Here is a 15413-nt window from a genome sequence, read left to right on the forward strand (position 1 = left end):
ATTAGGTTTAATATTCCCACTGCCCATTAATCCCACTAGGCAATGGATTGCAGCGCAAATTTCCCTTACATGGTTAGCAAAATCAGTTTTAAAAAGTTGACAATGATTGTATGATATCTTTACACATTTATATTGTCATTGTGCTGTCTACAATGCGAGAGGATTTGCATGGCAGCACTAATGGGCCTGTATAATGAGAATCAAATTAGTTATCTGAAATAATGCATACAACTACTGTGGGGTAAGGTAGGTATACTGTGCATATGGTATAAACTTGCATACTGGGGTTTATGGGCTGGACAGGGGATCCAAGAATTTTCCAAAAGTCATGGAATGTGACTTTTGCATTATAAAAATGTGAGCAACCTTCTATGCACAACATTGCACACCTGAACCAGAGCGTTTGCTTAAGTTTAACTGCTTCGTATTTGAAATTTTGCTCTCTTTCATGTTGCTTCCTCACAGCATGGTTACTGAGATATCTCCCAAATCCATAAGCAACTTGTGAAAACAACTGAAATGACTATGGTTGAACAATGAAGTGTTTGGGGGGTGCTACAATGGGAATTGCATAGGCACCTGTTAACAGACACAGCCAAAAAGAGTGAGAGCAATGCATTTATACCCAGCACCCACATAAACGCTTGTAAAAAAAAAATCCTGTTGGAGTTGGTTGAAGTAGGCGGGTTTTCTTTTAACACTGTTGCCAAGAGTGACCACTTTATAGGTCACCAATTTTAAGGGCTGGGCAGGGGGTACAATATAAATTTTAATTTTAAACCTCCTGGATGTACTGTTTCCTGAAGATGTACCGGATGAAAAACAAGAAAAAAATGAAACCCTGAGCTGCTGAGAGCCTCGTCCTGTAGACGGCAGCCTCGCAGGGCAGTACTCAGTCGGCTGTTGTGTCACCTGGGGAGGGAGGGTTTCAGTCTGCTGGGAATACAGCCTCTCACCTCTTATTAGATACCATGAATACTGCCATTGAATATGACTGGGCCTTCCACATTAAGAGAAAATGATGAAAAGCACAGAAATAAGACTGCGTTTTATTTTAAACTAACACAGTTAGCTTGTCAAATATTTTAGTTTTGTATATACAAAACCGTTGCCTTTTATTTCGTGTGAGAAAGATTGTTTTGTGCTGAAAGGCATAGCCTGCTTATTTGCCGTACTATAAATGACAGCTCATGATTGCATACCATGGAAATTCACTTCATGTTGTATGAGATATCAGTAGCAAACGTATAAAGTTCCAGTTCTGGTTCTGGTATTAAATGATTGAATGTACTTTCAATCAATTTACAAAATAGCATGTTTGATTTCCTGACACATTTCACCAGTAGAACACAGTTATAAATACCCCTATCAGGTTGTTCAATCAAACGGTGACTACCTGGAAATGAATAATGTGTTTTCATGTTATAATAACTTGTTTTATTCCCTATCTAAAAATATTATTCAGAGTATCAAAGCAAGCCACAAAACACAACCAAGTTGGAAACATGTTTCAAAAACTGGCATCCTGGGTGATAGGATCATTTTCAGGAAATAAACAATACTGGTTCTTAGAACTTGACTTTGATTAAATCGTCAGTACCATTGTCATTTACAAAACAAAAAAATAAGATTCTACTGACATAAGTAATTCTACAAACAGTAAGCTGAACATGAAATGCCAGTGATTAAAGACCCAGCCATTTGAGAATCGTAAAGTTAAACCATCTGGAGGTCCCTAGAGTACAGGGAAGTCTTTCAAAATGTCACATTTCATTAAGACTCAAATTATTGAAATGAGATGAATCAATAAATATGTGGACTATATAAGAAAAAAAAAAAAAACAGTCATTACTGGCAGCACATCAATTCTAGTGTCCAGAAAAATTAAGAGGAGACCACTTTCAAAGGAGTATATGCTTGACACACAGCTTAAAGACCCCCAATGGGCAAAATGAAAGGATGCAATATGACTAGCCTATATCCAATCCATGTCTTATGTAATTACAGCATGACCAGATGAGGTAATTTCAGTAAAATGAACAGGCAAACAAAGGTGAAAACACTTGAAACAGACTCACAAATTTAAGGCTGTTAACATAAGTTCATCAAATGATTACTAAGGAATGACAAAATAATCTTTTGATTATGGCATTGGGGTGGTTGACCGTCTCTTTTTAATGTGTCTTTTTTTAGAAATTGAGAACATTCAGAAAGATGAAGGCAAAGAAGACGAGAAGTTCATTGACGTTGTCATCAACAAGAACATGAAACTGGGGCAGAAAGTATTAATACCAGTCAAACAGTTTCCTAAAGTAAGTACAGCAGAAGTGCATCTTGGGATTGGAACTGGGGTTATGTTTTAGAAACTGCTACCTGAGCCAGTGGGGTATGCAGAGGCAGAGGCTTTGCAGTAGACTAATTCTGAAGGTATTGTCTCAATGCTAATGTCAGCTTTTAATAATGGGACCGTTACTCCTACACAAATTGGAGTTAATTGCATGGAGTCCCACCCCAATGTTTTTGATTAATGTCCCCTCCCACACAAATATGTGGGTTACAATGACCTTGTCAGAAGACACAGCCATTATAAAATGTCGCATGAGCATCCAAGTGTGTCTTGTCTGTACATTTTCGGACCATTATTGAGGCCAGCTAAGATGCCACCATTCATGCAAACTACATTTATTGAATGCGGCACCTGCCTTTTACCCTCCTCTGTTTGACATTGCTTATATCTCTGTCAAAATGATTTCATGGTACATGGAAAATTTTTATTCTATTGGCTCAGCTGTAAAAGCAAACAATGATGATGTGCAGATTTTAAATATGTGTTCTCTCTTGAAAACAAACACGCCTTGAATAGGAGCGGTGAACTGGTTCTGTGCATTGGTTCCCAGTCCATTGTACAGGCAGACTGTAGCCAGGGAGAGCACCTGTCAAGTATAGCAGTATTGTCTTTGATAACGCCACCATTTTCTGCAGATAGGGAAAAAAAAAAAAGTTTTTATTTTTAAGCGCACAAAAAAGCTAGGTTAGGGGCAGCCATGGTTTGAGAAGGACATGTGACATAAAGGTTTGAGACAGACCCATTTAAGCCCCAATCTCCAGGCACTAACAGTCTTTGAACGTGGTCAAGGCGTAACTGTGGGAGGGTGACCGGGGAGCGAACACAAAACAGAGCTGTTCAGCAGGTGACATCAAGCACTTTTCACCCGCTGATTTGAAAAGGCTTTCAAGTCTGCGGTAAAAATCCAGGATGGATGCAACACTTTACTGTTGATGGTTCACTCCAACAAAGGCAATTCTACAGAAAGCACTACCTACAAATTTGAATTTATGGCCGTCTGCATAGTGGACAGACAATTTCAGTGGACAACCGCTGCTTCTCTGCTTGTACTTTATGATTTTTATTTGTTTGCTTATTTCTTTTGAAACAAACAATCAAAAAGTTGTTAGGTCAAAGCAACGGATGGGTTTGTTTATGGTAATTTTTTTCAGCTTCTGAAAAATAAGGATTTTTGTTAACTCACTGGAAGACAATTATGATCTAAAGGGTATCAGCATGTTCTATGAATATATAATTATTAATGCATAATATACAAATTCCCAAATAATATATTATAGTATTTCAAAATGTTACTGTACTGCTCCACGACAGTAGTCATGTAAACAAAGGAATTGCCACGTCCTGCATTTAGTTTTTGTATTTTATCGTTGTCCTTGATAGTAGCCTTGAAGTTTTGCTTTATAGGCCAGTCTTTTTTTAACAACATGCAGTTTCCAGCTTCTTCCCAGAATCAGCAACTTTGAGGCCGTACATTATAGTAATATAGTATAATTGTATTGATACTCATTGAACCATGTTTGTGAGGATAGCAATAACCTGGAACTTTAATTTGGTGTCACAGTTAAGATAAACATTAACTGTACCCAAACTGTAGTCATTAGGGTAATTGCAGCCAACTTTGCTCAGTGTGTTGCTAACCATGGGAATTACATGGGATCCATACGGGAATAGTTCATGTACTTCAGATTTGCCAACTGCAACCAACATCTGGCAAATTTCCGTGTTGTGGTTTAGTCAAACCCCTGCTAGTCCTGTGCATGTTTGTCTGACAACAACAGTTTGAATTTCTCACTGATGTCACTGAGAGGATGATTTTTGAAATGAATGGCGACAATTATTGCTGAAAAAAGTTTGGCACTCTTTTGAAGGGCATTTTTTTTTATTCTTTATTGAACAATTGAGAACATGTTTCTTTTTTTCAAGGACACCCTGGGAGAAATGCCAGAGAGAACGGTTGCAAGTGGGGATAGAGAGAGGGAACAAGAGTAGAACCCCTGGAGCAGTTTTTTTGGGTCAAGGGCCTTGCTCCTCAAGGGCCCAAGAGCAGAGTTCTCTCTTTTCATGTAGGGACCCAACTTCATCTCTCCAGATACATCCTGATATGCCCACCAGGTGCTCAACCAGCAAATCTACAGTTGCCAGTTGAACACCCTACCACTAGGCTACCCTGCTTTCCCCTTGTGATAACGTCTAGCGGTACAAGAATACATAAACAATATATGTAATAAAAATATTAGAACTAAAAACAGTAACATGCTGACATAACGTAATCAGAAAGCCACAGACTCCATAACATGATAGTGTAATTTTTTTTTGTATTATTCCCAAGACAGTTATTAAATTTATTGTGAACTATGTGGGTGAGGCACAGTATGTGGGGTTTCATCTATCTGGTGCTTAAATAATATCACTACAATTAGCTTCTGCTGTCTTGAATGTTGGTAAACATATACTTTGCATCCTAAAGCATAATGACATCTCTGTCAGAAATAATTATGCAGGGCATCTACTAAACTTTTTAAATGAGATACACACTTAAAATGCACTGCTTCCCCTTCTGAATGGTTTTCAGTGCAGTTGTGCTTTTGGGTTCTGGGTAAAGTAGTGCACTAACATGGGATTTTCACATTAAAGCCCTTTAACTTTCTGTCCTAAAAAATATTGTGTGCTCCAAAATAAATCTGTAGTATTTTATTTTAGTGTCCTCAACAGGGCAGCAAGAAATGTAGAGGTGGTTGCAGTTGGAACTTAAAGAGAACATGCAGGGATAAACCACCATCAGTGTTGGTTGCAGTTGGGATCGAGGCTCAAAAATGCAAGACTAAGCTGTTGATGATATCTTGCCAAACCACAGCAAAGAATCCATGGTAGGGTGGTTGCAGTCGCCCTGTCAAATCGCTGGAGTATACCACAGATTAGACACCACAATCATTTATACTATATTGAGAATTAATGGAATTCAGTACAGGGACAGGACTGGGATTGGGCATGTGAATAGACATTCCACATTTAGACAATTGAAAATGTAATGGGTAAAAATTGGTTAAAAAGAGGGTGTTTCATGAAATTTTGGAAATGAGAGCAGTGTCTTGGTATCGGTTAGTGGGGTTTGACTTCCCCAGTGGGGCATATTCAGCCCTGGCATTCAAAAATAGATGCTGTAGCTTTGATACAAACATGTAATGCAGCTTAGCAAAGTTCTCTCACCAAAACTGGCAAAAGGTGTTATTAAATGCTTTAAAAACACATTTTAGAGAGAATGTATTTTATTTTTAAATATAAAAATTAATATTTAAAATGACTCATATAAAGTGACCCCTGTTATATTCCACTGGAAATCATGTATCCTCTCCTACTTCAAACAGTCTGTGCTTCCTCTAATATGAAGAACGTTTATAGTAATTGCAGTTATTAGCATTTAACTGTTTAAACATTGCATGCTGCTGCTGCTGAAAAATAAAACTGCACATAACCAAAGAGTATATTCAAGAGTGCATGGAATATGCTAACCTCTGCAGTTTTTCATCTTCACATTTTCTTACTGGATCAAGTGCAGTAATTCTGCACATTTGCTGATGTTGTCATTTTGTTCAAAAAATATGTCCAAGCTATAGCTTCAGCTGAAAATGTAACTGCATTTTATTGCAACTATAAAGGGGAGAAATAACAAGGGATATCATCAGACAGCATGTAAACTTCTCCCATCTTTGTTGCTAAACGGATTTACTGTCTATATTGACAGATCTGATAAGTGGAACTTGTAGCATACTGTTTACAGCTTCAACACATGGCTTACGGAAAACAAATTCAATTTATCTGATGTGACAGGGTTGGCTTTGGCTCTTGATACAACTTGTGTGGGTTATGACATTGGTTTAAGGGAACATGGCAGCAATTTGATGCAAATTTTCAAATGAACCATTTAAAAGTTATTTTTTAAATCAACAGCATTTCTTCCTTTGTTTCATGTTTCATTTGAAATTCCCAATAACGGTTGTGGCCTCATCACATCACCACACCACTGACTACCAAATTGGGAGGGGCCTGACAGTTGCACACCAAAAGCATGCAGTAAATTGCTTTTTTATAACTTTGTTATCCCCCAGCTGAGATTTTATTCATTCATTTATTTATTTATTTATGTATTTATTTATTTATTTATTTATTTATTTGTGCCAGCAAACTGCAATGATGAACCAGGTGTAAGTAGACCTATTGCACTTTTCCACTTGGAACTCAAACAAAATGGCAATGATAGCACCATACTCCAGACCATGGGCTGCATTACTGCACCAACGGCTGGTTAGAAGCTCCCATATCCAGACTGTTTTTACTAACAGAAATAAGATTATAATAAAATACACTCTTTTGCAGCTTTCAGTCAGACAGCAGGACAAAAACAAACACTAGAAGCAGCACAAATTATGAAGGAATATTTTAAACATGTCAGAATGGTTCCATACAAACATATGTTCTGCCTAAATAACCTAGTGTTGCTATTACTAGTGGAATCTGTAAGCCACTCGCCAATAGTCAAAAGTTATAATTTATTACCCTTTTCCCCATTGTGGCTACCATTAAGCACTGCCTACCCTGATTTAATTTAATTTAATTATTATATTGTGTTAGTTGTCAATGTTGCTGCACTTCACAGAACACTCACATAAACTCTGTTCTTTGAGGTGGCAACTGAGCTGAAAATTGACGGGGAGGAAAACTCAACCTGTTTCCAGTCATTTTCCTTGATTGATGATATAGCAGTTAATTCAGAAAATATGCAATGCCATCAGATATGGCAAGTTCTCAATTAGGCTATTAGGTAAGACATACAATTATTTTTATTTATCAAAATTATTTAAAATTGTGGATAACATATACTCTTCAGTCTCTGCAAAGATCAGAAATTTGCAAAGATCTGAAATTTGAATGATCTTGAAGCACAGGATTATTAGATAATCTTTACTGCAGGTTGTGCTGAAAGCTGATGCAGTAGTTAACAGATTGGTGTATCTTTTTGCTTTACATGTACTTAGTGATTAAAACTGATTTTTATAAATCAAATTGTTTTATTCTTTTAATCTCCCTAATTTGATGTGAAGAAATAAGCAGTGTGTTTACCTGATCGTGGATTATTCAGATTCAGTTCTCAACCTGTTTACATTAATTTTCCTTGATTTAAAACAGGCTGAGACTAATGCTCAGTTTAAAGGGAATTTGTCCACCCCAGCTATTTTCAGATCACCAGCCAACACTGTAGTCAGTATGCATTTAATCATCATTTGTTACTTACAGGTCTAACAGAAAACAGGCCAACTCCACATTGCTTTTCATCTCCTTGGGGAACTTCAGCTGAGGCCACTGAGGAAAAGCAATTCTAAGGCTGACTCTAGTTCTTGAATGAGCCCCCTCGGTTTGTCTTTTTGCTTTGCTGTATCTAGGCTTCTTTACACCCGCCATTGCAGCAACTAAGCAGTAACAAATACTTTGCTGGAATCTGAACCCAAACCACAGGCTCTGTAGCCACGCTCACCCCTCCTCCCACAGAGAAGAGCACCACACCCAGAAATGTCCCAAACACATTTTAGAATGTGTTTAAGTACCTAATACAGTAAATACCCCTAACACGTAATAGTTTTCAATTTTTGTGATTGCTTAACTTGCCAAACCATTTGAGTTTATTATGCTTAAACATTCATTGGCAGTTACGGCTACCAATAGCAGTAGAAGGAATGAACTTCCCTTAAAGTATCATTGTTTTTGGTTAATGGCCTATTTAAGATTCCTGCCTGAATAGGGAGAAGGCTATACATTGTCAGAAGCTTGTCTGGCAGCTTTGGGTGATACAAAAGCTAACAAATAGACAAAACTCTTGTCATTGACACTGTCAATCAGGAGGCTATTCAGTAATATTGAATTCATAATCACTCTGTTTGCAGTGCGAGTCATGCTATTGATCTTCTGCAAGGTCACGATGCATTCACGAATGTGAAAACGACAATAGCATGTTCAGTGCATTTAGCTTTGCTGCCAGTGCATATTGGGTGATCCTTTGTCACTCATCAGTTTTTGGTTCCTGTTGAAAAGGGGACTTTGTGGTTCATTGAGAGGAATCTTTGTCATTGAACAAGCTGGTGTTTCTGAGCCAGATGTTATATTGGTGCTCTATCGTTAGAAATTTTAGGGAATAGGCCCAAGAAGAAAAGTTGTCTAAACTGTGACGTTACAACCTGAGGGAAGCACATATGCTGTTGGCTAATGAGGTGTTAACACCCACACTAGGGTTTCTTTTTAATCTCCGGAAGCTTCACTGCAGAGCAGTAACAATTGACTATCCGCTGTGTCTAAATATAACACCTGCTGTATCAGAAATTTCAAAGGGATCTGTGATTTTAAACACAACATGAAAACAATTTGAAAAGAAACAGCAGCCATGTGAATCTGAGACGGTCTTTCCACTTGATGATTTTGGTAGAGTTGGCCACCACTTGGAGTACTAGTCAATCGTCATTAAAACTTTCTTTTACTCCACTCTAGCTTTTTGACTAGCCTTGTTCGGTTCTATTCTTACCTGACAACTGATACTGATAAGTATTAGGTGATGTAAATTACACCAAGACCTGGAATTAATAATCAATTGTTCTTAATTTTGTGTCTCAACAAAACATTCCTTTCAACAAGAGTTACTTTTTTTCAGAACAAACACCAACCAGTTTTCTACAGAAAATAGTGATATAAATTTAATTTGGTACATTTATTTTTTAGTCAAATTTAAGGATGCATATTGACTGAGTCTAGACCTTGTTTACTGTATATGCAGTATTAATCTCTTTTTACTAAGGTGACAAATGAACTGTCTAGAGTGCATTCATTTTTGCCCATATTGATCTAATAAATATTGGGATTGAGATTTACTTTGTCATTAACATTGTCATTAACTTGAAAAAGAACCAGTATTTGGGATCATTTCTGACAAGTAATGAAGAAAGTACATTTGGATTAAAGAGGACTTAGTCAAGTTTTTGTCTCCACTATGTGAGGAGTTTATATGACACAGTCAGATATACTGCCCTCATTCTACTTTATTGTATCCATATACCTTTAGATGCGTTCCATAAAAAATAACCTCTTAGTTAAATCTAGGAGAGGTATAGCACTTTTAAAAAATGTGCCTTTTTCTCTGAAACATTGGGTATTCATTATGTTAGATGAGTGTCGTTAGGGACTCCTGGGGGATCATAGCCAGTTCTAGGGTGTTTGAAGGCCGCTTGTATCATTTCATTTAAGAACGTGCTTTATCTTTCAGGGACTTTAGTATTTCATCTTCAACTAATGTGTTCTGCTCTGACTGTCCTGCCATCTTCAGCAGAAACCCTGCATGGCATCCTTTTCTGAACTCACAATTAATTCTTAGTTGTCCTCAATAAAGATACATCCTGTAGCATATGAGAACAGTCATATAACAATGAAAATACATTAAAATCCTTCCCCCCCAAGTAATTAATTATTAAATCTAGTGCTCTGTGTTCTGGTCCAAAATTTTGAGAGGTTGGTTAAAGCAGTTTGTTTAATTCAGTATATTACACATTTCTGCATGTTTTTTTAGCTGTTTAACAGGCTGTTCATTATTCTTAATTGTTTTGATAGGCTTTGGTTATCATTGTGGAATCAATGCATAGCCATCAATGCATAGCACCCACGGCAGCTAATTTGCACCAGAACACTGACCACATGTCACGTGGAGAGGGAGAGAACAAATTTTAAGCCAATTAAATCAGGGGATGATTACTTGGCAGGTTGAGAATTTAGCCAGGACACTGGGGAATCCCAAAATCTATGCAATGAGTATAAGGACCACAGCGTGTCAGGACCTCAGTTTAATGTCTCATCTGAAACGGCATCTCCTACAACGCAGCATCCCCATCACTACACTGGGGCTGACTGGAAGGAAAATAGCCCCTATTGGCCCACCTACACCACTTCCAACAGCAACATTGTTTTCCCAGGAAGGTCCCTATCCAAATATTAACCAAGCCCACACTAGCTTAGCTTCAGCCATTCAACAGGAGCAGGGTGCATGTTGGTATAGTTACTGGCATGTTACAACACCTTTTGCAAGAAGATGAATTAAAATAAAGTCAAAGACAATATCCATTTTACATATTAAGCAGTTTTTATGCTACCAGGACTTAGAGCAGATTTTATCAGCTTGCAAATTGACAGCCGCATACAAGCAATCAGTTTATATCTCCTTTTATATCTTTATTACGCAAAACAATGCAAACATGTTTTAAATGTAAATGTAAAAGGGCAATAACACTGAAGCTTTAAGCAAAGATGAAAAAGTAAAACAATGGGAAAACTACAATTTAAAAACCTCAGATGAATGAAAGAAACGCTGCATTTATATAGCATTTATATAGCACTTTTCTAAACACTCAGTTTATAAGTGCTATACAATGAAGGGGAAACTCTCCTCAACCACCACCAATTTGTAGCACCCACCTGGGTGATGCATGGCAGCCATTTTGTGCCAGAACGCTTGCCACACATCAGCTAAGGGGGAGTTGGAGTGAATAAACAACAATGGAGCTGTAAAACCTCCCATGTAAACGAGTGTATTGTCCAGTCAGAAAATTATGCCTACACAGAAAATCCGACATCCATCCAAAATCAACTTTTAGGTAGCTATACTTATGTGAAGTTAATGTTAATGTCCTTAATCTGAGCACACTCCAGCTACAAAGCCATACAAATGAAAGCACAACCATCTCAGTTCCAAGATTTAAAAATATAGGATAAATACAGATATATACTAGTCATAAAGGGGAAGCCACTGCTAGTAAACTGATCCTTGAAATAAAACTTCAAACTGCTTAATAGTAGCAGTGTCTGTCTGGTAGTCAACTCCAAGTTTGCTGTCAGTGTCATTAAACTAGGTTTCAACCACAGCCACCATAACCCGATAATTCTGCACGGCCCAGTTTCACTGTATTTTGCTGTAACATTGTCAAGCCTGCATTGATTTCACAGTAGTATTCTGAATACATTGTGGAAAATTACTGTTAGATATTGTAAAATCTAGGTGAACATTGATTTCACAGTAAAATGCTGATTACAATATTGTACTGTGAAATATTATTGTTAAATTTAGTAAAAGTCAGTTCGTTTTAACAGTGTAGTCATACAGCATTCATCAGTCACACTCTTTGCCACTATCAATTTGGGAGAATGCAGAAAGTATATCTCACCTGACACATGACATCAGCCAACTGCTTTTTTTTTCCACACTGCTGTCCACAAGTTGAGCTTGCACAGACATGAGTCAGAGGACGACATTTCATGTATAGTCTGAGCACCTGATTAACAAGAGGAGGTCACTGGTAAGTGACGAGAACCTGTCATTCTAGCCAATAGAACCCCTCTCTTCCTAGATGATGCTACAGCCAATTATATATTGCAGCAGAAGGGCTGCTGGCTATAGTCAAAAGTAGGCTAGCTCTTGATACCAGACCATATCCCCACCCCCCTCCTGAAGAAATTTCTATTTAAACAATAATAAAATATAACAAAAAGAATCTTATGCTAATTCGACTAATAACTCTCTCTTTAATTGAATTGTACATTTTCTCTTATGTGCAGTATCTCGATTTTTCAATTTCCATTGCCTTGCATTTGCATTCCCTTTTTTTCTTTTGATTACCTAATCTACAGGATGTTTTGGTTAAAATGTGTTACTCATAAGGTGTTCCTTTTGATACTGACTCATCGGTACCATTGCAATAAACATTACAGTGAATTGTTTTTATGGGTTTCACAGACAGTGACTGCACTCGATGTGAAAAAAAATAGGCCATTTGCGGTCGCAATTATCTGAATTCACCCCTCAGTGTGTAGTATATTTTATTTTTCTCCCTTGCTTATCATTCTCCAAACCAAAATGGATTTTCCTCTGGGCTGCACATACTATGAGACAAGCCAAATGAGTCTCCCCTGGCTGAATTTTCCAACTATGTTATAGGTATTTTGAATGCTCACCCTACCACACTAAAAGCCCTAAAATCTAAAAGCTCTTGTTAAAGATAGCTTCTAGCAAGGATTTCCTTATGGAAACCGACCCTTAATGTTCAACTCTCTCCCTGGCACTGACAGAATAACTGCTTGTTATGGTGAGGAGCTTAGAACTTGGATCTGGAAACTGGTAATAAGCAGGCTGAGAAGAAAACAAAAGGCAAGGGACATGGGTGAGGTTTGAAACAATAAAGCCCACTCTGTTTGTGTGCTTTCTAATTAATGAACATGAATGCGCTGCCAGACAGGAGAATAATTCATGGTTAAGAAGAGGGAGACCCAGTGGAACAGTGTTTCTTTCCCATTGGCAGCTCAATTTTGCTTTGTTTTCAGGTTAGCCACACATGCACACACACACACACACACACACATACTTACACACACATAGATAGATAGATTTTATACCATTTTATTTTTTAGTGTTTGTTCAAATGTTATTTTCTCTAGCTATTTGTTGTAATTGGCTAAAAAATTATTTTGAAAGAAAAATAATTCATTTGTATAAAATATATGACCTCCATTGTATTATATATATATATATATATATATATATATTTATTTATTTATTTTTTTTTTTTTTCAGTTTAACTTTGTTGGAAAACTCCTTGGTCCACGTGGAAACTCTTTAAAGAGGCTACAGGAAGACACCCTCACAAAGATGTCAATTCTTGGGAAAGGTTCCATGAGAGACAAAGATAAGGTAAGATAATTATTATTTATTTAGAAATAAATTTTTCCTTTATTAACATGAGAAGTGTATATTGCCAATGCACATAGAAACGTTTTACAGATATTTTAAGTGACAAAAGCTGGCAATGGCAGGACTGCTTCACCTACATCAGGGGTGCACAACAAGGTCCGATCTGTTTCAGTTTCTCTTTCTGTTTTTAATTATTTGATTAGCTTAATCATTTACTTCATCAGACATTCATATATATATATATATATATATATATATATATATATATGAACTACATCGGACGACTGGTACAACTTACTCTGGACTGGCACAGGAGTAAAACCAGCGCTGACATTTGATTGGCTGTTTAGAAAACTAAGCCAGGGTTTTGGAACACAAGCCAGCGTGCACACTGCCCTCCAGGACAGTGCTTTCCAACACGGTACCGTACTTCATTTCAGATAAAATGTGCTCACCACTTGGCAGGTAGGTGAGTGGATTGCTGAGGATCTACATTGTTAGAAAGCTTACAATATTTGATTAAAAATGTTTTCACAATAAATAGGCAACTCTTAGATTAGATTGCTTGTTTGACTTTGTAGCCATATATTTAGGTATGGCTAACTCAATCACTTCAGTGACTAATTTTATTTAGACAGTGTAACTTTTTTTGTAAAATTTACAAGGCCACTGATTTTTTTTTTCTTCTTCTTTTTTTTGAGCATACAGTTTGTAATGATATCTACTTAATTGTTAAAAAGCTGCCAAAACTTTTGCAACTGTTGATGCATCATGTCTCTTGTGACCTGAATTTGTACAGTAACTGTTGTCCATGGTCTGGTGCCAATGCTTTCTGAAGCAACTTTGTGTTGTACTGGTTTTCATGTTCTTGCAGTTCAATGGTATACCCTGACTCAAAATGATAAGGTGAATGAATTCCCTCATTGAAAACTAAAAAGTCAAGTGTATTATCTTGCTTGCCTCAGTATTCCTGTGAGCAGGAGACATGGGGTTGTACATTTGAATTCCCCCGGCAGTCTATATCCTAAGATGTAGGCTTTGCCTTTTTTGAATTACTCAGTGAGTGTGGCTGCCCCAGGGAAGAGAAATGCATCAGATATTTTCTGGATCGCATGTGGGTATCTAGAAAAATTGTGTTTAAGACATGGCAGATTGATTTCCTTGTAGCAGCTATTCTTTAGCCTATGAAATCTAACTTTACAGTATTCCTGAGAATTAATACAAGTGACAAACAATGTAGGAGATTACTCAGTGTAGATCACCTTAAGGATATTTCTCTGAAAAGGTGCCCATTCATTGTGTTAGATAAGTATCATTAGGGACTCTTGGGAACTTAAAGGAAATGTAAAATTTGCAAAAATGGGAAAATCCAATGTGATGAAAACAGACCATGCTATTGCAAAATAATTGTGTGATATGGTTGAGAAAATATGTGTGGCAAACCTATAAGCTTACCCCCTTAAAGCCTTAGGCCGAGATCTGATTGCTTGGCATGTGATCAAATTGAGAGCCCTCAAGGTGGGGTTGACAGCGTAAAGGGTAACTTTGGACTGGAGCCTTGCTTTATGTGTGTATTTTTGTGTAAGCGTGTTTGTCACTCACTGTCCCTCAGTCTGTGGCAGGTCACCAGCGCAGTAAGCCTAAGGAAAAATGTATTTGTTTTTCAGTTGTCACCAGGGAGAATCTTTTCTCTCTCCTGTTGGTTCTTCACTGGTGATTTGTTGCTTCATTGAACAAAGGTATCATACACTGTATCCCTTTTGATGGTCACAATCTATAGCCTGTGATGTACCTGAACAACTTAACTAAAATTGAGAAATTGTTACTCAATTCTGTCTGCAAGACCAGGAGAATATCTACAGTGTGCAGAAGAGGGAATAATGGTGACTTTGTCACTTCTTTTGTTGTTTGTCTTTCAAGGTTATAGTCTTAAAATAAATATTTTATGGCTACTGCACTGCTGATTAACTTTACATTTCAGGGGGTTTCCGAATTAAAGCATTGTTGTATAATGCAGTATAATATTTATAGCGAAACATGACAGCATATTTTATTCCATGATTATAATTTCAGCGTTTTATTGCCAGGGTGTTTGTTTATTTATTTATTTATTTATTTTGCAAATGGCTTTGCTGATTTTTTGTGCATGGCTGTGGGGCTGCCACTGTACTTACCCTTTAAATTCCACCTGCACCACAGTGGTGACAGTATTAGCCTGGTGACTCCTGAGCCTATTTACCAGAGAGTGATTTATTAATACAGAAAACAGTTTTTTCCCCCCTATTTCATTTCATCTCA

At 37.2% G+C, this 15413-nt stretch overlaps 1 protein-coding gene across 3 annotated transcripts in view; it reads left to right on the forward strand.

Annotated features, from left to right (window-relative positions):
• khdrbs3 (KH domain containing, RNA binding, signal transduction associated 3) overlaps positions 1 to 15413 on the forward strand; it is a 103265-nt gene that overhangs the window by 48243 nt on the left and 39609 nt on the right. For all 3 annotated transcript variants that reach the window (XM_064348226.1, XM_064348227.1, XM_064348228.1), the window contains 2 exons: positions 2194 to 2312; positions 12999 to 13115. In XM_064348226.1, the coding sequence (XP_064204296.1) occupies positions 2194 to 2312; positions 12999 to 13115 (236 nt within the window). The remainder of the gene's footprint in view (positions 1 to 2193; positions 2313 to 12998; positions 13116 to 15413) is intronic.

This window comes from Anguilla rostrata, chromosome 8 (genome assembly GCF_018555375.3).
Source record: "Anguilla rostrata isolate EN2019 chromosome 8, ASM1855537v3, whole genome shotgun sequence".
Classification (NCBI taxonomy): Eukaryota; Metazoa; Chordata; class Actinopteri; order Anguilliformes; family Anguillidae; genus Anguilla; species Anguilla rostrata.